At 41.6% G+C, this 25,476-nt stretch overlaps 1 protein-coding gene across 9 annotated transcripts in view; it reads left to right on the plus strand.

Annotated features, from left to right (window-relative positions):
• Positions 1 to 1,045: 1,045 nt before the first annotated feature.
• Positions 1,046 to 25,476, plus strand: part of MAST2 (microtubule associated serine/threonine kinase 2) — a 194,503-nt gene continuing 170,072 nt past the window's right edge. For 6 of the 9 annotated variants that reach the window (XM_069863006.1, XM_069863014.1, XM_069863007.1 and 3 more), the window contains exons 1-2: positions 1,046 to 1,248; positions 24,240 to 24,387. In XM_069863006.1, coding sequence (XP_069719107.1) covers positions 1,084 to 1,248; positions 24,240 to 24,387 — 313 coding nt within the window. In that variant the 5' untranslated portion in view covers positions 1,046 to 1,083. Of the gene's footprint in view, positions 1,249 to 6,603; positions 6,622 to 22,612; positions 22,715 to 24,239; positions 24,388 to 25,476 lie in introns of those variants that run through there. The other 3 variants (XM_069863010.1, XM_069863013.1, XM_069863012.1) reach the window with 3 other exon arrangements.

A 25,476-nucleotide genomic window follows, 5' to 3' on the forward strand; every position in this document is an offset into this window, starting at 1 on the left:
GGCTCTGCAAAGGGATCTGAACAGGCTGGACCGCTGGGCAGAGTCCAATGGCATGAGGTTTAACAAGGCCAAATGCCGGGTCCTGCACTTGGGGCACAACAACCCTGTGCAGTGCTACAGACTAGGAGAAGTCTATCTAGAAAGCTGCCTGGAGGAGAGGGACCTGGGGGTGTTGGTTGACAGCGACTGAACATGAGCCAGCAGTGGCCCAGGTGGCCAAGAAGGCCAATGGCATCTTGGCTTGTATCAGAAACGGCGTGACCAGCAGATCCAGGGAGGTTCTTCTCCCTCTGGACTCGGCACTGGTGAGACCGCTCCTCGAATCCTGTGTTCAGTTCTGGGCCCCTCACCACAAGAAGGATGTTGAGGCTCTGGAGCGAGTCCAGAGAAGAGCAACAAAGCTGGTGAAGGGGCTGGAGAGCAGGCCTTATGAGGAGCGGCTGAGAGAGCTGGGGGTGTTTAGCCTGGAGAAGAGGAGGCTGAGGGGAGACCTCATTGCTCTCTACAGCTACCTGGAAGGAGGTTGTGGAGAGGAGGGAGCTGGGCTCTTCTCCCAAGTGACAGGGGACAGGATAAGAGGGAATGGCCTCAAGCTCCACCAGGGGAGGTTTAGGCTGGACATTAGGGAAAAATTCTTCACAGAAAGGGTCATTGGGCACTGGCAGAGGCTGCCCAGGGAGGGGGTTGAGTCACCTTCCCTGGAGGGGTTTAAGGCACGGGTGGATGAGGTGCTAAGGGACATGGTTTAGTGATTGATGGGAACGGTTGGACTCGATGATCCGGTGGGTCTCTTCCAACCTGGTTATTCTGTGATTCTACGATTCTATTCCCCGCCACTCTCGCCCCCACCTCCCAACACCCTCCAAGTCTCGCGAGATCCCGCGAGCCGGGGCGGGGATCGGGGTGGGGGGGGGGGGGGGCGGTACCGGCGGCCGCGCGGGAGCGGGCGGCGCGGGGATGTCCCTCCGCCCCGCGCGCAGGTGGTGGCGGCGGCGGCGCCGCTTCTCCCCGTGACACCCCCCCCGACTCTCCCTCCCCGCCCTTTCTCTCTCCCTCCATGGAGGGCTGAGAACCCGCGGCGACATGAGAAAGGGACGAGCCCGGGGGGACAAAGCGGCGCCGCCGCCGCCGCCGAGGAGGGAAGCCGGGCGGGCGGTGGCAGGCGGCGCGGCGGAGCGCAGAGCAGCCCTGATGGGGGGCGGCAGGAAAGAAGCGGACGACGCCAGGGCGGCGGGGGCACCGGAGAGGGTAAAACCGCGGGGTGGGGGGCAATGAAACCAGCTGGGGGGGGGGCGGCGACACCGGGTGGCCCCCCCCGCCACGCGTTCGCGTGGCGGGGGGGGCACCCGGTCTCGCCGCCCCCCCCCCCCCGGGGCTGCGGCTGCCGCATCGCGGGGCTCCGGGGAGGGGGAGCTCGCAGAGCATCCGCCGAGCATCCTCTGGGGTCAGCGCCGCTTCCTTCTCCCCGCCCGGCAGAGGGAAGGGCGGGCTTGGGGGGGGGGGGGGGGTCCGGGTCCTGGTGGTGTGGAGTGAATCGTAGAACGAGTGCCAGGTTGGAAGGGACCTCAAGGATCTTCTGGTGCAGCCGTTTAAATGAGATGGGTCAGAACCTCCACGAGCTTAGCATTAAAAGTGTCCCCTCCAGGAAAGAAAAGGGCAGGCTTGGTGGGTGTCTGTGTCCTGGTGGTGTGGAGTGAATCCTAGAATGAATGCCGGGTTAGAAGGGACCTTGAGGATCATCTGGTGCAGCCTTTTAAATGAGATGGGTCACAGCCATCTCAAGCTGAGCCTTTCCTGTCCCCTCCAGGAAAGAAAAGGGCAGGCTTGGTGGGTGTCTGTGTGCTGTCAGCAAGGAATAAATCCTAGAGTGAATGCCGGGTTGGAAGGGACCTCAAGGATCTTCTGGTGCAGCCTTTTAAATGAGATGCGTCAGAACCACATTGAGCAGAGCCTTAACAGTGTCTGCTTCAGGAGAGAAAAGAGCAGACCAGGTGGATCATAGAATCATAGAATAACCAGGTTGGAAGAGACCCACTGGATCATCGAGTTCTGTTGGTGTGGAGTAAATGCTAGAATGAATGCCAGGTTGGAAGAGACCTCAAGGGTCATGTGGTGCAGCCTTTTAAGTGAGATGGGTCAGAACCACATCAAGCTGAACCTTAGAAGTGTCCCCTTCAGGAAAGGAAAGGGCAGGCTTGGTGGATATCTGCATTCTGTCGGTGTGGCGTGCATCCTAGAACGAATGCCGGATTGTAAGGGACCTCAAGGGTCATGTGGTGCATCCTATTAAATGAGATGGGTCAGAAACACCTCAAGCTGCACATTGAAAGTGTCCCTTCCAGGAAAGAAAAGGGCAGGCTTGGTGGGTGTCTGTGTCCTGGTGGCGTGGAGTGAATCGTAGAATGAATGCCGGGTTGGAAGGGACCTCGAGGAGCATCTGGTGCAGCCTTTTAAATGAGATGGGTCAGAACCATGTCAAGCTGCACATTGAAAGTGTCCCCTCCAGGAAAGAAAAGAGAAGGCTAGGTGGATGTCCACGTTCTGTCGGCAAGGAGTAAATCCTAGAATGAATGCCGGGTTGGAAGGGACCTCAAGGGTCATGTGGTGCATCCTTTTAAATGAGATGGGTCGGAACCACCTCAAGCTGAGCCTTAGAAGTGTCCCCTTCAGGAAAGGAAAGGGCAGGCTTGGTGGGTGTCTGTGTGCTGTCAGCAAGGAGTAAATCCTAGAATGAATGCCGGGTTGGAAGGGACCTCATGGAGCATCTGGTGCAGCCTTTTAAGTGAGATGGGTCAGAACCATGTCAAGCTGAGACTTCGAAGTGTCCAGTGTAGAGGAATCTATCACTTCCATGGGTAGATTATTTCAATGTTTACCTGTTCTCATGTGTGAAAAATTTTCTTCTAGAATCCAGTTGCAATCTCCCCACGCGTTATCCCTCATCTTTTCCATGTGACTCCTTGTAAAGAGGGAGTCTCCATCCTCTTGGTAGACACCTTTTACGTACGGTGTCCTGAGCCCTGCCTATAGTGCCAGTGGAGAAGCCAGGGAGGATGCAGTGAAATCCAGCTGTGCCAGCTGCCTGACAGAGAAGGACCTGGTGGTGCTGGTTGACAGCCGGCTGAATATAAGCCAGCAGTGTGCCCAAGGAGGCCAACAGCATCCTGGCCTGTATCAGAAGCAGCGTGGCCAGCAGGACCGAGGAAATCATCCTTCCTCTGTACTCGTCATTGGTGAGGCTGCACCTCGAATCCTGTGTTCAGTATTGGGCCCCTTGGTACAAGAAGGACGTTTTTTTTCTGGAGTGCGTCCAGGGAAGGGCAGCAGAGCTGGTGAAGGAGCTGGAGAACAAGCCTTATGAGAGGTGGCTGAGGCAACTGGAGTTATTTAGCCTAGAGAAAAGGAGGCTAAGGGGAGACCTTAATACTGCCTACGACTCCCTGAAAGGAGGTTGTAGAGAGGTGGGTGGTGGTCTCTTTTCCCAAGTAAGAAGTGATAGGATGAGAGGAAATGACCTCATGTTGTGCGAGGGCAGGTTCAGATTAGATGTCAGGAAAGATTTCTTCTCCAAGAGAGTTCTCAGGCACTGGAACAGCTGCCCAAGAAAGTGGTTGAATCACCATCTCTGGAGGTGTTTAAAAGATGGGTGGATGAGGGGGATATGGTTTAGTAGTGGACAGGTACGGTTGGACTTGATGATCTCAAAGGTCTTTTCCAACCAAACAACTCTATGAATCTATATGCTTGCTGGTATGAATAATTGCAGAATACGTCTTGCTAGCAACCTTCTATAGGTCGCTCCTGATCGTGATGTTAATTGTGATGCATCTTGGGGTCTTAATTCTTAATGCAAGAAGTGGTTTATTTAGGCAATGTACTTTTGCAGATATTTGAAAATGCATAGACTGGTTAAAAATGAGAGTGCCTAAGTTCCACATGTCCACATCTATGTCTTGCCTCACAAAAAAAGGACGTGCTGGCTGCTGCTAAGACTCATGGGGCTGAGACCCAAGGGATCTTAAACTTAGTTTCGATGTGTTTTGATATCCCCAGTTTTACAAGAGAGAAAAAAGAGGGATGAGACTTAGCAGTTTAAAAATGTAGATGGCAACTAATGTTTTTTTGGTTTTTTTTGAAGAGGAGAAGGTATCACAAGCATGAAGATCCCCAGGATGCTGTAATTCATTGTTTTGCCATTTTTAGGAGCAAAGTGGAAAGCTAGGTTATTTGACTTTTTCTGTCAGAAAGGTGTCTTAAGTTTACGTCATTGTTGCAGATGCAGAGGTTTACTCCTTTTTTTTTTTTTTAATTACTTCTTAGGTTTTTCTAGAAAATCTGCATTACTTTGCCTTCAGTTCTAGGAGAGCTGCATTTTGGCTTTAACTAGTGCATCTCTCTTGAATGCAGATTTCTCAGATTGGGCCCTGGAGGAAGAGAGCTCTGTTTTTTAATTTTCTTCTCTAGTGCCCTGTTAAGACAGGTGGTTAAGAGGTGCTGCTGCTTTTGATGCTTGTCAGTTCCTGAAACAATTGAAGAACACCAATATACTCATTCAGGAAAAAAAATCTGAAAAGAAGAGGAAGTGACTTAGTTTCTTCCTGACTGTCCATTAAAATAGGGGTTGATAGAGCTATCAAATGCAATAGCAAGGTGTTTGTTGTACTGTTTTGACATGTTGCATATGATATTGACATGGAAATTAGAGGAAGTTATTTCCATTCTTGGTACCTGTGAGCTAAGCTTTCCACCAAACATGCATACAGAACAGGTTGCGAATCATATAATGTATTGGACACTCAGGAAGCTTCACCAAAGCAACACGAGTGCTACAAAACAGGAAAAGCTGCAAATTCAGAAATGCTGTTTTTTGAGATGCACAAGTGTTTTAGTGGGAGATACTGCCAAGTTTGTTTTTAGCTCGGGTGCTCTGACCAGGACCTGGTGTGACTCGTAGGAACAGATCTTTAGGTGCTGGCAGGTCCTCAGTGACGGATTGTTTCAGGAGTTTTGTGGCTGAAGAAAGCTTCTACACAACCTGTGTGAGAACCCCCCTCAAACTTTAGAGGAAAACCTCATCCCTTCTCCCCTCTTGTCTTCCGTTTGAAGTGGTAGAAGTTTTGTAAATGCAGTAAGCAACTGGAAATGAACACATTGGACAAATTTAATAAACAGGAAAGATAAGTATACACACAGTGCTTCTGTCTTTAATATCAGTAATTCACTATTTCTTTAAACGTCAAGAGTTGATAATGTGTTTGTGGTGGAAAGGGCCTTCTGAGATGCAAAAAGCAGCATGATACTCTGTTTTCATTGATGCAGCTTGTAGCTTGACAAATCTTTCCTTTGGGGGCACTTCTGATTGGAGTAGCCCTGTTGTTTCCAAGGCTGTACATGCCCTTGGCTGTACCGATGCAGCAGTGCGCACAGCTGCAGGGAACCGTTGGGAGTTAAATTCAGATTTCACAGTTTGTTTGCCATACATTTGTGCAAGTTTGTGGTTGGGGGAGACTAAGCTGCTCTAATGCTCGAAAAAGTACCTGTCAAACCATGCCTGTAGTAGTTAATCGCTGTACTGACCTTTATGCCTTTGAAAATTTGGTCCTTTGATGTGCTGTCCTTGTCATTCTGACATTACATATGATTAATATTTTCACTTTTTTATGAGTTCCATAGGAATATAAAGATTACTAGACTTGGTCACATTAAAGATGTCTCCAGCCTGGTATCCTGCCTCACCGGGCTGCCAAAAGCAGATGCTTGGGGAAAAGCATAGTGTATATTGAGGAAATACCTCTCCCAGCCTCCAGTAATTTGTGGCTCACAGATTTCCTGAACTAGAGGTGATATTTGTTTTTAGTCCCCCCAGTGGGTTTTTTCTCCTATGAATTTGTCCAATCGGTATTTGAAGCTGTGTGCGTTTGTAGCATCCACAGCATCCTGTGGCTGAGAGCTGCAAGGCTTAAGCACATTTTGTGTGGAAAACCCACTTCTTCTTGTTTGTTTTTGATTTTTCTACCTGCTTGTTTCATGTCTTGTTTGTTAATTCTTGTATTGGAAGAGGTGATGAAGGAGAAGACCCTTCTATGTGGTTTACAGCTTGAGAACTGTTTATTTACCATCTCTTGCTTGTGATGATTCCAGAGGAGCTTCAGAGAGAAGTGACTCTATCCTCGTCATGGTCCTTGCTCTTTTCTTTGCAGCTTTTGCAGGTGTTTTCCTGATTGGAGACAGTGATGTAGGGATCAGAGGTACAGAGTTAAGAAACAGTAACCAGGACTGGCCACAGTATTTCAATGTGTGACACCTTGTAAACTTAGATAGCATATTAGGTTTTATTCTTTAATCTTTTACCTGCCAATCTTTAAGCATGGAGTTGCCACTTCTATGGAACTGTCTGTTATAACTCCACTCTCACACTTTAAAATGCTAATATCTAATTCAGAATTTGTCATTGTGTATATAAATTTAGGATTTTTTTTTTTTTTTTTTTTGCACTGTGCATCATTTATCTTATCTGCTATTTTACAGCCCATTTAAACAGTATCGTTCAGGTCTTCAGATGTTTTGCCGTCACTTTTGCCACCTTGAATAACTTTAAGCATTGTCAGCAAGCTCGGTCACGTAAGTGTTAAGCTTATTTCCTAGATTTTGCCTTAAGTTGTTGAAGGTATCCAGCCCAGAACAGATCCTGTGGGACTCCATAGGAGTGGGAGTGATCCTTCTGTTTTGGGAAAAAGGCCAATTGTTCCAAATTCTTATTTCCTATTTGTTAGTCAGTCATTAATTCATAGTTGAGTTGTCAGTGACAGCTTAGTTTCATTGAGTGAGGGCATTTTTGTCAAACACAGCCCACTTGGATTTCCATGAGGAATCAGCTTAATCATTGTATGCTTGCTGACTGCTTTGAAGGAGAAAAATGGAAAGTTGGGGTGAAAGTTACTGTTGCTTATGAATAAGTCACCCTCATCCAGCGGCACGTAAGCATTGTATTGTTCCCATATCATGCTTACACAATTAATTCGGGGCATTGTGATATTTCTTGAGAAAGACCCCACGTGGATCATAGCTAATATTTGCGAGAGGTGCTTTTATTAGCATTTTCTGCTCCAGGTAGAAGTCCAAGATTGAAGTTCTCATACAAATGATTCTTCAGTGTCTAGAAGATGTGACTTAGGGGGGTTATGTACGAGCAAGACCATGCTTTGTATGTAGAGGGTAGATAGCAAACAGCAGCTGACGGGTCCTTCTACTGTTAAGACAGGATTCAGGCTTAGAAATAGGTGGATCTTCACATAAAATGACTTTGCTTTTTGCTAAAGGATGTAACAGACGCAAAAAGCATCCAGAGTTGAAGTATTGGAGGAGGGATCTAGTGAAGGTTATTAAATAGGCAGACTGCATCCACCTGAGGGAAACAGCTCAGATTAACGACCACCTAGGAGAACGTTACAGTGGGGCAAATGCATGATACTTTTCTTTACTTGTCTGTAGGAAGTGCTTTTGCTGGTTTTATTGTTGTTTTTTTTTCCATGAGGAGTGACTGTTATCCTGTCCCTAACAAATCTAAATCTTATCTTCCTCTGAAAGCATGGATGAATAAACAGATACAAGGAAAGCTGAAGTATTGTGGAAGGTCTAGGGGGATGGAGCTTGAGGGTCAGAAGGAAAAGCAGAGGACACTGAATGTTGCTGAACAGCATTCTGTGCTCTAAAGGCATCCAGTGAAGGAGTGGGTGCTGCCCAGTGGTGCTTTGCTTGGAGATGTGACAGGACGAGGGAACAGAAACAGACCCCGTGCGTGTCAGCATGTTACCCTCCCTTCTGTCAAGCTTCCCTCTCCTCCTGCTATGGACGCCCAGAGCCGGGAGAGGATTTATGAGTAGGTTCAATGACTTTGTGATTTTGCAGGATGGTAAAGAGATGAAGGGGTAACAGTAGCAGAATCTCAACAAGCAGTTCAAGGGGCTGGTAGAGGGACTGCAAGTTATTGAGGTGGGATTTTGCATTAGGTGGACCCTTCGTCACGTATGAAGTTTAACTTTGCTGCTGCTGAAGAGTTGGATGGAAACGCTGCTAGACCTAGAGGCTCCCCTGCTACACACCTTCATTGTATAGGAAGTGTTCAGCAGATGCCAGCAGGCAAAGCTGCGTACATAATATTGAGAAGGAGGTAAAACCTTCTTGGTTCTGTTTATTTTTTTGTTGGAGGGGCCCTTTCTAGAGACATTCAGTGCAGAAGGCTGTCTCCAGCTGTAAACTTTGGTGTGCCTGAAGAAGGGAGATCTTGCATATTCCCCAGACAGTACATGTTATTTCTGCACTGGATAGAAAGTATTTCCTGACCTTTGAACAGGATAACTGACTTAACAATCAGATAGTTTATAATCTCTTGGAACTTTGAGAGTAGCAAAAATATTCCTTTCTCTCTCTGTCTTTGAAACTTCATAGATCTGTACTTCCCAAAGCCAGAGCAGATCATAGTGCTTATCCAGTATGGTTTTCTCACATGTGCAGGCTGTGGAGCTTTCCTGAAAGATAAATTAAAACATCTCTTTTAGAAACTGATCTTATCTTACCCTTAGATCACGGTGTGTCGGTCACCTGTTCTGGAAAGCTCTGCCTATGTTTTATTATTCCTGCAGATAGAAAACTAAACGACATCTTATTTCAAGGTTTGTTTTTTTATGATGTCTAGCTTTCAGCTATGGAATATGCCTGTGCTAGCACAGGCAGTAAAAATTCCCTACTCTCTGATATCTTTTCCATGCATAAGTATTTAAAATGTAAAATCTAGCTTCAATTGGAACAGAAGACATGGAGTTCTTCTGCTTCATAGAACTGAGTTCTTTTACTCCTAGCACTGTGTGCTTTTCTCCTGGTTGTTCTTGGAGGGTGTGCACCAAAAATAGGTGTTACTGTGGCAGCAAACTGGAGTGGTGTGATGGCAGAGAAGGTTACTTCTCCTTAACTGTTTGATACTTGCCTTTTGACAGTTTTAGGGATTACCACAGTTGGGTGTGTTGTATGATAGGAAGTTCTGTAACGTTATGCCTATGTGGATATTTCTATTCCCTGTATTCGGGATACCGTGTAAATGAATCCAAGAGTGCTTACAAATGTTGGGTTAGGAGGCTTATCCCCCCTTTCATGCTATCTTTGTATTTTGATTTTTTTTTTTTGTCAGGAAGGAATGGCAAAGGATTTTTCCGCTGCCTTCTCACCCCATTCATTTTTTTGGAAAGCAGTCAGTGACCAGCAGGGAGAAATCCTAGAGTGCTTGTCAGATTTGTTTTGCCTCTACAGCTGCAAAGAAGCTGTTACCATTCTTCCCTTGCTGCGTGGCAAGCCTTGGAATGGAAGAGATCTTTTTTTTTTCTCCTAATCAGAACTTTTGTGCCTCAAATATAATAAGCATATTCTCTTTTTTTCTCTTCCCTCAAGGTGCCATCAGTGCTATTAGAGGCAGTGCCTCTATAGCGATGAGTCCTGCACATAGACTGTGTAACAGTTTGGTTTTCTTTGGTTTTGTCTGCCATGTGTCTTCCCTTTTGTTTGCTAGGTGAAGAAACAAGCTTTTAGAGTTCGACTGGCATTTTCTTCTGAGCTCATCATTCTCTCAGGCTGCTGATCAGAGCTCTGTCCCAGCTTCTGGTCTCCTCCCCAACCATGGACCCTATGGTTAACAGATCACAACACTCAAAACTATTCCTTCTAACTTCCTGTCAAAACCTACAAGCTGGGATGAATCTGAAGAAGATGGCAGTTTATTTCCAAAATTCGAGAAGTAAATGGGGTCCAATAGGCATATTGCTAGCAATGCAGATTGCATTTGCAATCAAGTGTAGTTTTTAATATCCATGCTCAATTTCCATAAAAAACCAAATAGAGATAAAACATAGCCAAATATATTCCATAAGCATCATTGCCTCCTCTTACAAAAGTCGAGACAGGGTGCTGCTGACTTCTAGAAGACTGGGAGCCATCTGCTTACATAAATACTTCCAGCTACCTGTTTTGGGATATTATTGCAATTTAGGGCTGATTTTCGGGCAATCCCGGCCATGCCTGTTTCATCAAAGAAGCTGAAGAGAGCCTTAAGGAAGACATTGATAAAGACTCCTAAATTATCAGCTGTGGATGTGACTTACTGTTAAAAACTCTGTTACTCTTTGTAGACCTCAGGCTTCCTTTTCCCATCTCCCTTTCTTTGTTGCTGTCTAGCTCGTTTTCTCATTCAGGGAGACAGCAACAAACAATAAGTGTGGTTTTGTTTGTTTTCTTTTTGTATGAGAAGATGCTATATGGTGAACCAGAGTCCAGAGTGTATGGCTGGGTGGCAGGCATTCTTACTCAACCTCAGAGTTTAATTTCTTAAGTTTATCTCTTTCCCTGTAAAGAAATAAAGATAGTGAAGAAGGCAGAGCATAGATGTGGAAGAAGGAGCTGTTCCCTATGACATGTATGGTTTTGCCTCTGTTTACTTCTCTGTCCTTTTCCTGAGGAGGCAAGAAAAGAATCCGGAAAGAACAAACCTCTCAGTGTCCTGTAGGCATGTGCTGCTGCCTTTCATAAGCTAATTCTTGTTGATGACAGAGCTACTCCTGCTCATGTCTTTATTTGCCAGAGTTGCTGTTTTTCAGTCAGGCAGCAATGACAGCTGCTGGCCACGTGTCACTCTGAGTTCACTTGTATGTTTGTGCTCATGTTCAGAAGTGTGTGTGTGGGAAAGTGACTGAAGAAGAGAGTCATCTAAAAGCAGGCAAAGGGGAGTAGTCAACCAGTTCTGCCATGGGCTTGTTAGGTAATAGCAAAATACAGCCACAGGGCATGTGGCACTTCTCTGGCCTGTCATAATAAAACATCATCTCCCTCGAAGTTGAATATTAATGGATGAACCTAATTTGTTTAAATTGATTTGTGTAAATCAATAAGTAGGTAGGCATTGCTTCAGTGCCTTAGATGATTCAGCTCGCTCATTTAAGGTTTTGGTTTCCTGTCACAAGTGAAGAGTAAGAGCAAATGTTGCGTATTAGCCATACTAACGTCATATATAGCATTTTAGAACACCAACGCAGGCAGCGGGGAGGTGATAAATGTATAGGTGTTCACACTGCTGATGATCTGTGTTTTAGTTCAGCAGTGCTCTCTATTTCTTGTCCAAAGGAGTGAAGAAGCTGAAAGGAGTCTGTCAGAAGTGGCTGGATTTGGTGTGGGAACTTGTTGTTACCCGTTATTAGCTTGAAGAGGAAAGCTGCTGCTACTTGGTATTTGCACTTGAGGACAACTGTGGAGTGCTTGTCCCAGGCTGGGATTGGGCATCTACAAAAGGCTGAAACACTGTGGGTATCATGACTGTATGCTTTGGGAAACCACGTAGTACACATGTGCCTTGTGTTGGAGGAATGGGTACGTGTTACTGACTTTCCATCTAGAAGTTAAATTACTTCTTGTGCAAGCTCATATGCATTCCTGCAGTGCAAAGAACATGAACGTTCCCCTGCCTGTAGAGGTATTCTTAGAGTCTCTAGAAGAGGCAGTTCTTCATTTTTATCGGATAGGTTGTTATTATTGCCTGAGCTGTCTTTTGTGCTCCATAAACCAACATGGCTTTGTTGCTTATAAGAAATGCAGTGGATTATTAGAGGTACAATACGATAGACGTTTCTTTAAAATAATTTGTTTTTACTCTTATTTAATTCTTATTCATAGAACCTGAGTAGCCGAAGCTAAGGAAGCAGTGAAGACCACCAGGCTAGTGAACTATTTGAGTTTGAACAAAAAGCTTTGTCACCCATCAAGACCTTGTTCCTCAAGAACAGCAGCTAAGTAGACAGGTTATGTAGAGTCGTAGCAATTTAATTTCCACATCAAATAATGAAGGGCTGTGGTTAGTGTCTTTTTGTGGTGTTGCAGTATCTTTTGATGCTGGTGAAAATGCTGCTCTTTGGAAGATGAAGCTGAGTTCATGGTCACTCAAAAAACTTCTACCTTTTTGCAAGGAAGTAGAAAAATCTGTTTTGAGTGAGGAAGATGTGCTTGTTTTTTTGATGTCTCGATAGGTGTCCCTCTTGGCTGTAGGAAGTTGGCACTCCGTGATACGTAATCGAGAGATCTGAATGCCTTGTTTGGTTTGTAATGAAGTAACTGTTGTTACCTTTAAAACCTGCTTTGAAACATTTTCTTTATTTTTCTTGCTCTTCCTCTAATCTGTGCATTTTTTTGCTGTTTGGACTTGCTCTAGTGTTAATTCCGTTATTTATGTGGAAAAATAGGATGATGCTCTTATTTCTTTTCAGGAAAAAAGCATACCTTTGCTACTAGAACTGCATCATAAATATTTTCACTTTTTGTTATACGTATAGTAAACAATTAACAATAAAATACTTCCTAAAGCCTTTTAGTTGGTCTGAATTTTCTTGAATGTAAAAGTGACATGGTGCTTTAAAATGTTCCGTGTTCCTGTTTAGATTCCTGGAAGAACATAGCAGTGTTAAGGCTGGACTGTGGGGAGCTCAAGAATTTTTGAAATGTAGTTTCTGATTCACTTGCAGTCCACACGTCTTCATGAACTGTTGATATAGGAAGATTTTCTCTAATGTTTTTTGCTCCATAGTGTGACAAGTAATCCACCATAAACATTTTCAACAGTACAAAGCCAAAATGAATTATTTAACTACTTAATTGAATGACACTTGGATTGGTTTTTTTTTCTGGGGCCTTTGCTGTGTCGTGCTAGTATTTCTGAAACTCTTGTAGGTTTTTGGCTTCTCAGCTAATTCTGCTAATAGTGAAAATACTTAACAATTGTTACAATAAGGTGAATTTTGGTGCACTTCTGGAGTGCTGCTTCCATTATTTGCACGTTGTCCAAACATCCAGCGTCCATTCAAGACAGATATTCAGTAGCACTTCAATTTGTTTCTCCTCTGAGGCTACGTTCTATTAGCCTTGGCTTCTTGCAGTGACTGTGAGCCATCTTAAAAAAATTAGCTGAATATACACATTGTGTGTTTATCACTTTGGTGTTAGCTGCTACCACATCAAGATTCAAAAAATAAAGATTTTTATTTTTAGGTCCTGCCATCCCTGTTGATTTTCCCTTCTTGGATTTGATGGAGGAGTTCACAGACCACCTTGTCTTTCATGATGGAAAAGAAAGCACAGTATGGTTTCAATGGCAAACAAAAGCTGGCCTGCAGAATATAGAAAGCAGTTTTAGTACAATTGAATCGTGTGTACTGTTGGACCCAGGCTTGAGACATTGTGTTGTGTTTTCTTAATCCAGTCAATCAGTAAGTGCAAGAGGAGTGAGGGGAATTCACTACTGTCTGTGGGATGAAAACGTTGTAGCTACATTTCAGGAAGCTTGAAGATTTTTATAAAAAATCTTTTCTTGCGAAAAATATTTTCTATGTGACATTCCAGGAAGGCATATTACTAACTGGAACTTATGCATGCTTTTTTCGTGATACTGAGTCATACACATACAGAAGGACCTCATAAACGCTTGATTTATACTGTACAAATAGTTTAAGCATGATTTCGTGTTTCCAGGAAGACCATCTCCCTGTACACGTTGTTTTCCAGTTATCCCAGGTATTAAACTTAGGGTTTGCTTCTCTTTGCATTGAAGAACACACAGCTTAGAATCATCAAATTACACTGCTCTGCGCTCTGCCTTAATATGCAATTTGCTATTACAATGCAGGTACGCAAATTGGCAAGTGTGCATAGATACCTTTGGCCTTTATGCTGCTTTCTGCCCTTTCTGAGGACGCACGTGCAAGACCCAAAGAATCTGACTTTCATCAGTGCAAGTGAAATGTTAAACTTTTGGAAAGACAAAACTGGAAAAGAGTATGGGGAGACACGTGGAGCTGTGTAGGGAAAAGTAAAGTTCCAATAAGCCGTGAAATAACTGAATATCTTGCATTGTATTTTTGCTGTTTGTTCTGTTAATCTCTTGGTAGATCATGGAATGCTTTGGGATGGAAGGGACCTTTACAGGTCATCTAGTCCAACCCCCTGCAGGAGAATGCCTTGTTCACCGAGAACTAGATGAGAGGGCTACTGACAGCTCTTCTTATGAGTTTATTTTTTGCCATTTGAAATGGAGTGAGACCCCAGTTTTATTTTCCAGAAGCCATTGTAAGGCCCCAAAGCAGGGAAATATCATCTCAAAAAATGGAATGCTTAGTAATTAAAAGAGATTTATTAGTCACTAAAATTGCACTGTTCAGTCTTTAGTGTGTTTACAAGCATTTTATTATTGTAAAAATCCCATCTTATTGTGGAGCTGTAGAAAAGACCTTTAAAAGGAAATTAAATGGTCAGGACTGATGTTAAGTGTTCTGGACAGCACCGGAAGATTGAGAATAAATAAATAAATTATAGTCACTGTTTTAGAGGGAAGCTTATAACTGAGTTGTGTAGTTAATATAGTGACTGTAGGCATTTAGATATTTGAGCATTTAGTCATGAATGGATGCCGTGGCATATTAGTAGCAAATATATCTTTCTCTGTTTTATTAAATGACTTAAATTGGACCTGTGCAGTGTGAAGATGGTGGTAGAAATACGTGACCCTGAAAGTTAAATCATGCATTCGGTTATTTGCATGTTCTTTGACCTTTGCAGTGATCCCTGTTTTTAGGGCAGAGGGGAGTCTGTTTTACAGCATTGTTTTGCAGACACTTTAGCAGAAGTGTCTGCTGACTGTAGTCTTTCGCTTTGAACTTAATGCCCAGTGATGTTCATTAACCTAACAGTTGGGCATTGTTTTTGTTCTCGGGCAGGAGGGAAGAAATTTTGGCTGTTATTTCTTTGGGATAGAACTGCTCATGCTGCTTGATGAGGAGAAACTTTTGTGCCAGACTGTACAGACTCCATTTCTTTGTGCAGGCATTGATAAGAATTGTGAATTAGTTTGTCTGCCATTTAATGTGATTTCTGTTAAGAAAAGCTAAGGATTAAGCTTTTGTTTTGTTTCCAAAGGTTGACTTCATTTCCTTTAGGTCTAAAGGTAGTTTTAGGTAGTTTTATTTACAGCCTTATAATAAAACAATATTTTTTTCCCACTCCATGTGTGTACCTGCTGAAGAATCTGAGGGAAAATTTGTTCTCGAGTAAATTTTGCGTAATTGGTTCTTGTTTTTGCAGTGCATTGATGTGCTTATCCCATTTGTGGTAGGAAGTGAGAAGATTACAGATGGTTAATGGAGACAAAAATACTGAGGTCAAAGGACCGGAACTTTCACTGCCACAAGTGAAAAAAAGTATTTCCTACTGCAAATGACGATTGTCTTCAGTGATGAAAACTCCAGAATAAAATGCATCTTGGTCTTTCTTTGTCAGGAATGTGAAAAAAGTAGTGTTCTATCTCTTATCAGACTGTCATGCCTTGTTAGATTTTATTTTACCACTGGTCTTTGTCTACCTACAGATGGTTCCACTACTGCTGCTGTTCAGGTGATAGTTATGGTATATGAAAGCATCCTGAGCAAAAAAGTAGTGTGGTTAAAGAGGATTCCCGTAGTGTTTTTGATTTCATGCTTTTCTTGCTGAACAGTATGAGCTTTATGAAATAAGATTGAGTCTTAAAATTCTGTGACACGTCTGTGAGTAGTCACTGAATATCTAATTAGAAAATCCCCTTTAACTCATCTGAGTGGTTCCCTGCTAAAGTTCAGTTTGTGAGTTGCCTTTTTCTTTTCTTTGTAGGCAGCTTCCTTTGAAACAAGCCTTGGAACAGCAGTTGGGCATGGATTTCTCATTTCTAGCCCCCTTAGCCTTGGGAATGTTTTTTAAGGGCTGTGTCTCATATTGGGCCAACAGAGACTTTTATTTAAGACTATACTTCAAACTTAATAGTTCTTAACATTTTTCTTCAGGAAAGATCTCTGCACCATTAGTAAATAAGTCATTTTTATACAACAGGCACATTTTACTACCCTGAATTATTGTTCACTTTCCAAACTTTGTATTTTCAGCTGGTATTTTGTATATTTTATTTGTGCTTTAAACATAGAAAATTCTATATTGTTTTGGGTTGAGAATCAGGTATTAATACAGATAACTTTTCGGTTTTTGAACTGTGACCCAGAGTTTCCTGTCTGTCATGTATAAAATTAGGTGAAATTCTCTTCCAGGCCCTATTGCTATGAAGCAATTGTTTGTTTATGTAAATTGAATGAACTTTTAACTTTTCACTAGGTCTTGTTCATCTTAGTAAACAAACAGAGAGTTTATGTTGCCAATGAAAAGTACTTGACTGTAACTTTGTTTATAGACATTAAGTGGAATTTACACAGGTATAAGTAGGTATTTTATGTTGTTTTACTCTTTCCCTGATAATGAGACACTATGACAATGTTTAGAATGTGAACAAAAATAAATATGATTGGAGATCTGAAAGCTCACTCATTGACAAAAAAAATAGCATCTGTGTTGAAGGGAATTCAGGCACCCTGCACAATGTTCTGGTAATTCTTCTCATTTTTATAGCCAATATAAAATCATAGGTCTTTTAAATGCACAGCATAAGATACAGCTGTGTTTCTGCTGCTTGCCTAGTTCCTTAAGCATTTGCATTTTAATCTTTCTTACAGCGTGATTGTAATAAAAGGTCTTAAATGAGGTGTTTTCTGCATAATAAGTAGCTGAATAAGTCTGTGAGAAACTGGCTAATGAGAAGTTTTGGCTTGTTGAAACCTTGGATTATGGTCTTTAGCAAATCTAAACATACATCTCTCTTTGACTGTAAAATACCTAATGAACAACAATATAGAAGATAATAAATTTGAGTATTTGATAACACATAGGATGCTAAAGAAAATGTGCAGCAATACAAGTGAGTAATGTTGGGGACACATCACACGCTTGGCGCATCTGAGTTTTAACAGAAGAAAATCTTCAGTCTGAAGGTGTTATTGAGGTCTTATAACAATAGATTTTATTGCAAATCACATTTTTTTCAGTCATAGTTCCTTAAATCCTTACAGCAGACAGGAGTCTAATGTACAGATCATGGATGATAGAGTTGTTCGTGTTTTGTTTTTATTTTATCTGGACAGGAGTTCATTTCCCAGCTCTCTACAACCTTTTGATATTTGAAATACTCATGCTAGGATATTAATGGTAAAGAAATGATGTGGCCTTTAATGTGCAGTGTCTTTGTTCAGACTGGCTTTGTTTTCAATATAACTAGCAAGCATGTTGTGGGGTTTTGGGTCTTGATATATTGGTAGTGGTTTCTTTGAGCTTCTGTAAAGTTTGACTTTAGTAGAAGCTCTGTTAGCTCTTCCTCCCGTAGATGAAATTCTTTCGCCTCTAGGCATTTACAAGCAGAATTTAAGAATTATGCTACCCTTTTGTCTCTTAGTAGGAACATCCTGAAGCAGGATCAAATACTTTGCTTGTTTAAGCTATTGTGGTGTTATTTATGTTTTCATATAAGAACCAAACATTTCAGCTTTTATCACTTAATCACAAATTACCACGTCTTCTAGACTGTGGCTCCATTAGGAGTGAAATGATTCTGCGTATCAGTGATTCTCAGAGAGGCAGTAATAATGCACATAGCTGTAAATATTTACTTTCTCTTTTTAACAAGATTTTAAATGCCTTCCTGCAGCTGGGAATACTTGGCAACAAAGTTAACAACTTGAACTTCCCTCCTGAAACAACATGAAATCTTTTGTGTTTGTGTTTAACTGAGATTTTTGGTTTTTTACAGAAAGATTTAAATTTCTTTCATATCTTTTCTGTCATCCCTGTTGTAACTACAGAGTTAGCTATTGGTGTTCAGGCTGAGAAAGTTGGGATTGTTCAGCCTGGAGAAGAGAAGGCTCCGAGGAGACCTTACAGCAGCTTCCAGTACTGAGAGGGGCTACAGGAAAGCTGGAGAGGGATTGTTCACAAAGGCTTGGAGTGATAGGACAAGGGGCAGTGGGTGTAAACTGGAGAGGGGTAGATTTTGGCTAGACATAAGGAAGAATTTCTTCACTATGAGGGTGGTGAGACACTGGCACAGGTTGCCCAGGGAAGCTGTGGCTGCCCCATCCCTGCAGGTGTTCAGGGCCAGGTTGGATGGGGCCTTGGGCAGCCTGGTCCAGTGGGATGTTCCTGCCCATGGCAGGGGGGTCAGAACTGGATGATCTTTAAGGTCCCTTCCAACCCAAACTATTCTATGATTCAGAATGTTAAATGTGTGCATGTTGAACTGTGTATCTTTATTGAAAACATCACTGTGGCAATAATGCTTAGCTTTCCAGTAATTCTGAAAACTTGGTATTGACACTAAATGAAGTTCATATTATTTATCTTTGTGGGAATGTTGGGATTTACTGCAAAGTTCTTCAAATAAATCTATTAAAGAGAAAAATATTGTGAAACTCTTGTCTGTCTTTAAAATACCAACACGTTTATATAATGTAATATATTCTGTACAGCTCTTCTCTCTTGTTGATGTAGTCAACCAATATATTATAACCTCTAAGAAGCTGTGTTGATTTAATGTAATATTCCTTAATTCTGCTGTCTCTGACATTTTTCAGGATGCTACTGGCGAGTTCATGAGTAAAGCAGATATATTTAAGAAGAGTCTTAGTTGCAAGTTCTTATTGAGCCTACCATTTTGGTCACATTTGGGCTCACCTCAGGTTCCTGGTAAACTTCTGGCCCTCTTCCCTCCATATGTCATGTCCAGGCTAGAAAGTGAAGGCAAATTTCAGTGCTAAATACTGAAGCATAAATACTAAGATTCTATTGTGTTTATTGCTACTTATTTGGACAGATATTTGGTTTGCAATCTGTTCTCTAAGCCTTTAATTTTCTTTGTCAACGTCTTCTAAAGTATATTAGAGCAGATCTAATGACAGGATCAGATTTATCTTTTGTTAAGGATATGCACACACATTATATGAAGTGATAAGGAATGGTTGAGAAGAAAAAAAAGTGTTTCTTAGATATGTGCACCCAATTGTGACACAATGGGCTTTTATCTTCTAAAAGACAAACAATACTGTTGAAAAAATAGAAAATGCATCTTTCAGGGCTTTTTTTGTTACTTTAAAATAATTCGGAATGTGTCAAGTTATCCTCGAGATGCATTAGTCATTGGTTTTCTTCCTTACAAAATGGGCTAATATTAGTGTATTCTTTGCCAATTTGTTGTACTTGAATTTTCATTTTTTCATTCCCTCTGACAGTTTGCTAGAATTCACTTCCATGTGACCTAGGTTGTTGTATTCATTAGGCTTTAGAAAAAAAAACATTACTCATATTTCGATTTTTTTATTCATGAATTGTGTGCTCCTATAAAACCTTTTCTGTAGATATTTTTGTTTCCCTTTGCCCACCCTGACTAATAGCTTAACATGTTTTGACCTGCAGCTTTGAGTATTTGTTAGCCACAGAATTTGCTTGTTGTAGAGACCTCCAGGAAGGGTATATATTTCAGTTAGTTATAACAGTTACGTGTTAGGAAGTGCTCCTTTGTGTGATCTGTTGAATCTTAAACATAGACCATAAAGACAGGTGTTAACAAGTTTTTTCTCAACATTAACCTGTTGCTGATATACCCGTCTGGCTAACTGTATGGTACTTCATCTGGCAGTTCAAGGAAGTACTTTGTCTTGCATCCATACTTCCAGTATTTGTCTGCCATTTGTAGATCAGGGATCTGTGCTGTGTCACTCTCTTGCAGCACCGTTAAATTAATATAAAAATAAAAGAGCGACTGAAAATCATTGCGGTGGAATCTGTGCTTGTACTTCTCTTTCTTGCTTGAATTGCACGGGAGACTTTCCCTGTGCAATGGAATGGATAAGATGATTGAGAAGGTTGCTTTTAGCTGTACTCTGAAATTAACGCATCAGGTTTGTAATGTGGGACATTAGTGTAATCGTACACATCGGGAAGCGCATTTGGTTTCTTGTCTTTTCTGTGCAGCTATTGTTGCAGTCTATCTGGTTCTTCGTTTTGCTGTGTGATAACGTCTATGTGAGACTTCAGCAAGAGACACGGACTTGTATGTATTTCCAGTGCCACAGCTATTTCAACTGTTTTTCTGTGCAAGTGTGTTAAATGACCAAGCTGAAACAACGCAGAGCATCTTGCTGTTAAGAAAATCCTTTGCCATTCTTCTTCATATCCTACTGTTTCAGATTATGTGAGCAAACTTTTGTATACCCCTTCTGGAGGGACTGGTAGGAATAATCTTTGCCTAGCAAATCAAGATCATTTGTGTGACGCTTTTATCTTCAGCCCTGAGCTTTGCAGGATTCTGCTGGCTGTTTGAACCTGATTTTTAGCTTGTGGCAAAAGCCACAAAGCCGAGATAAATGAAGAAGTTTTTTTTCTGTCACCTTTGAAAAGATATTAATGAAGAGAGGTTCACAGTCCTTTTCACAAGGTGTGAGCAGTGTTTCTGTTATGTGCTTACTAATGCTTTCATTTCTAAAGCTGCAATATTTTTTTTCTTTTCACAAGTGAAAGCGGAGTCCTTAAAATTACGGCAGTCTGTGCTACGCAATCTATTCTTCAACCACTTGCTCTGGCGGTCTAATTTACTAATTTGAAAGCATCTAAGCAAAACTTTGCTTTATCACTGCAAAGAGTTTCCTCATCCATCGGTTTGAAATATTGTATAAGATTTTTCAGTCCTTTGTATGTATTAAATCTTGCTTTGGACAAGGACAAGGGAAAAAGTCTTCCTGTAGGTTTTTTTTCCTTCCTCGTTTAAGACTGATAACATAAACTGCTGCCATTTCTGTGTAGTTTGCCTATGGACTGCGGTATTAAAGCTTGGCTTTGGTGGGTGAGTGAAATAAGTTACAATCTTGGGAAAGACAATTCTATTGTTGTTGAATTAGAACTTTCCCTCTTCATTGTTTTGCTCACACGATGTAGGCACAGCTCTTGGAAAAGGAGATTTTAAACCGGCTGTGTTGTACTTCGCATTTTTTAAAACGCAACAGGCTGTCGCAGAACATCACACTGGATTTTTTTTTGATATCTGAAAAGTGAGTTTAACAGTAGATAAACCTGCAGAGTGTGACTGGGGTGCCTTTCTTCAAAACACTCGACAGCTCTGTAGTCTTCTCAATATTGCCCAAGCGTTTAATGTGTGTAACAAAAAAAGGTGTGTGAAGATTTTTCCATATGTATTAATCCCTGTAGAAGACCGTGTAGATTCTTTGGGGAGTGTGTGTAGATTCTTTGGGGAGTGTCCCTTTCATAGCTTTGTGGTACAAGTCCTGGTGGGGAGGAGTTGCTTAAGCTGGGGGTGGCTGTTTGAGAAATCTCAAAATTTCTTTTGTAATTTCAAAAAATGAAATTTTTTGCAGGCAAAATAATAGTTTATTACTTTATTTCAGATGAAGAGAAAGTCCTGCTTTCTTGTATGTGCTGATTTTTGCTCCTTTTCTTGGGTTGGATGCTAAATTAATTGTTGACTTGAGAGTAAAATTACTAGATTTATTGGAGGTTTATTAGTGGGGTAAGGTGTACCTTGCAATCTAAGGATGTCACACGGAATCCTCATGAAGACATGTGAGATGTTTGTGGAAGTGATGTAACAGCAAAGAAGTAGCCAAGAAAATTCCACATGGCTTTATCCCTGTTCTCTGATTCTCTTTCGTGTGTGTCCTCCAGATTATCTTCTAGCATTTGTGCTGGGTAGAAGGAAGGAGATGTGAAGGAGGTGCCCCAAGTTGCAGTTCAAGTAGGGGTTATATTCTGTTTCAGTCTTGAGTGCAGATATATTTGGGGAGGGATCACAGAATCACTAGGTTGGAAAAGACCTCCAGGGTCATCAAGTCCAACCATTCCTATCAACCACTAAACCGTGTCCCTGATGGGCACTGGATGGGCCAGAGGGAGCTGCCGTTTCTTCTGGCACGAGCTTCCATCGATGTTCTGCCTGCCCTCTTCCCAGCTCGGCTGAACACGGTGGAAGAGCAATACAATTTGCAAGCAAGGCTGTGCTTCCCCTTCCTAAAGGAACCCAAATGCCCTGGTGAAGGCAAGACAGTCACGGACGCGGCCTGTGCAGCGTGAGGATGGGAATGAAGCTGGTTTTTGTGGGGAATTGTGTAAGCAGGCAGTATATGGCCTGGGGGGATGACCAGGAGCATCTTGTGCACAGCGCCTTTCAACAGCTGGGATGAATTTCTGGGAAGTAACTAGATATTGAAGGATGCTGGGAACAGTTGTTGGAATTGAAGCATAACAAGTGTGAGAGGGTTGGCTGGGTGACATTTTAAACTAGTTTTCTCTTAACCTGGAGTGCCTATGTTTTCTTCCAAGGTACAGTATTTTCTGACCGACAGCTGGGAAGTGCATGATGTGTTTTAGATGTTACAGGCGTTTAGGAGAGGCAATATTGAAAGTGTCTCTGTGTGTGTTTCTGAACCTTTACTTAGACATGCATACATATGTAACTGCTTTCTCCCATTTCAAATAGAAACAGCAAAGCCTTTCTTCCCTTGGCCTCTGCAGCTCTTGGAGGTGAGCTGGGGGACTGCTAATCTCATAATTCAGAATTACTTAGCTTGCTCCTAAGCTCCTAAGCTGTCTTTCAGCTCTCCAACTGACAGAGAAACAGAAGCATAGGCTGCTGGAGATGAAGGTCTGCAGTACCTTTGTGGAAAAGATCAAATGAAAATGTGAGGCTCCTTGCTGCAAGATGTACGTGAAGAGCCTTAAGATTAATGTAGGTGTCAGCTCAAGTGGTTTTCTCTGCCCCAGGTCACTTGTTTTCATGTGTCTTCCCATTCTTGCGCCAACGTGGGTGTTTGCAGTGGTGTGATGAACTGGATAAGTGAAGTGACCTACTTTAACCCAGGTGTCTCTCTTGATCTGGTTTAGACAGTGGAGTGACTAAACATCTAACTGTAACCAGAGGAAGAAATTGTATCAGTACCTTTCAACTTGTGAAGGGTGCGCCACCAAAGCAGATGTGGAGCAAAGCACCCTTGTCCCTCAAACAAATAACAAAGTTATTTACTATTATGAGGTGCCAAAATGATTAAAAGGAGATGCGGTCTAAGAAAGGTCAAGAATGAGTGACTCAGAGCTAAGTGAAGATTATATCCTGGTTTGGATTGGGCAATTTGAGGCCGAATAGATTTTTAGTTAATAACTTCAGAAATAAATGTTGACTGCAACCTGCAAATTTTAATTAAAAACTGCTACTGGTAGATTAAGTTTTGATTTAAATGTGGTTTAAAACTATGTTAAACCATGTGGTGACGTATCATGCAGGGAAAGTTCCGTTCAGTTTGTTTCCTTGCAGTTTATTTTCTGCTTCAGATGAGATTTCATGAGGATAAGCATGGCTTCAAGGGCTGTAGAACTAACGAGAGGCGTTTGAGAGAAAATGGAGCAATCCATTAAGACTGGTGGAATGTGTTGTGCTGCTGCAGAGAAGGGAGGACTTGACAAAGTTCGTCAATATAGGCTATAATGGAAAGTGTCACATTATCTTCAAATTCATGTATGACAGCTGTCCTTGTAATTCCTGGAGTGGAACTGAGAGTTTGACACCTCCAGAAGAATTAAATGCGTGAGGAAAGCCCTGTGGTTGTGCTTGCCACTGTTCTGTTACTGCTATTTTGATTGAAGGTTTGCTGTACGCTGTGAAAGGAATTACATGTGTTGGAGTGATTCTGAAAAATGCATGTCTGATTTTGTTTATGATAAAACCAAAGATGTTTCACAAAGGATCATCTTGTTTAATTATTATTTACTGATAATCTTGTAGTAGAGCTGTGACTCAGGAGTTTTGTGTTGCACTTAGGCATTGCAATGACTGTATTGCTTATAGACTAGATGGCATAAATATTCAAGAAATTCAGAGAAAATACTCTTTGCCTTAGCAGGAAATAATCAGGAATCAAAGCTGAGCCTGATTTTTCAGTAGCCTCTTTTCCTACACACTGGAAGAGCAAATAACTGCTGTGGCATAACTGCCTCCTAATTCTGAATATTCTTAAAGATATTCCTTACAGCAATAGTGGTTTCAGAACCATAGTTGACTGAGGTATTGTGATGTGTTTTCCACACAGATACGTGACACGAGAGGGATTTGCAGTTTTAAGTGGCTTGTTCTCTGTATGTGTGGTTTATGTGTTTGTTGTTTTTTTTTTTTTTAAACAGTTTTCTATGCATTGGAGATGTTTCAGAAAACAGATACTTAGCTGTGATTAATGAACTTCTGCCTGTTTTTCTTTCTACAGGAGATGACAGCAGAGTCCACTCCGTTACGTTGCAGGAAGCTCAGCAATCCTGACATCTTTTCATCTGCTGGGAAAACAAAGCTCCATCGTCAGCTGAGTCAAGATGATTGCAAGCTGCGAAGAGGTAGTTTGGCAAGTTCTTTGTCAGGTATGCCCTTTTGTAAAGATCATATGACAGTTCATTGGTAGTAAAGATGCAGTATTAATTGTTGGCTTAGCAGTTGTAATACAAGATACTGGTAAGTTGTCTCTTTAAAACTAGAGGTCTTTTTGGGAGGGCACACAAAATTTTATGTAAAAGAAAGATGCAAAAAGAGGTATGAGTAGAAAGGAGTGAAAAAGAGAGACTGGATTTGCAGTTAATTCCTGTGTATTGCCCAGATTGAAAAGTTAGAAGTTAAGACTTGATGACCAAAGTTAAAAGAAGGGAGCAGTGGAATTTTAGGAAACAACGTGATGCATTCTTACCTCTTTTACTTTTAAAGGCAGCATTGATTGTTAGCTTGCCTATTTTGCTATGCTGTTTCTTACTGGGAAGTTGAGTTTTGTATCAGGTTCAAATAATTATTTAGTTTCTTTTTGGCTTCAAAAACACTGTAGGCGCTTGTCATTCCAAGTAAAATACCTGCTTACTAACTAGATGGGGTTTTTTTTCAGTTTGTATCACTTTTTTTTTCTTCTGAACACACTTCTTATGATGAAGTCAAAATATGATCTACTTTTGACTTTAGGTCTTTCTCATTGTGGAAATTTACTGCTTGACGTTTTTCAGAAAGGAGCATTACATTGACAAGAAAAAAAAACATATTGAGCAGATCCTTTTAAATGTGACTGTACTTCCTGTGGTAAAGTGCAGCAGTGTTTACCTTGTCGAGATAGGAGCTACTCTTCTCATTGTTTGTGTATGTAGCACAGGAGATTAGCGTCTGCACTAATCAATCAGATACAGGGAGACTTGGGAGAGCTATGGATTGTTTAGCTTTTAAGATAATATGATATTGCAGAATAGTGAGATTGTTTAAACAGAAAATATCCATCCATGGTTCAAAGCAAAGTGATGTTTAAATGTCCACTATACTCTGATCACAGCTGCATGAAATCTGCTGAATGGTAGATGAAGGTGAGGATGTGTAAGCTTTTTAGAAGAGGTAATATTTTACAATTAGATTTACAGTTCTTTTCATAAGAATTTTTAAAATTATACATAAGAGATTTTGCTCATTAACATTTCTGCTCT

The sequence above is a fragment of the Phaenicophaeus curvirostris genome, chromosome 8 (genome assembly GCF_032191515.1).
Source record: "Phaenicophaeus curvirostris isolate KB17595 chromosome 8, BPBGC_Pcur_1.0, whole genome shotgun sequence".
NCBI classification, from domain to species: Eukaryota; Metazoa; Chordata; class Aves; order Cuculiformes; family Cuculidae; genus Phaenicophaeus; species Phaenicophaeus curvirostris.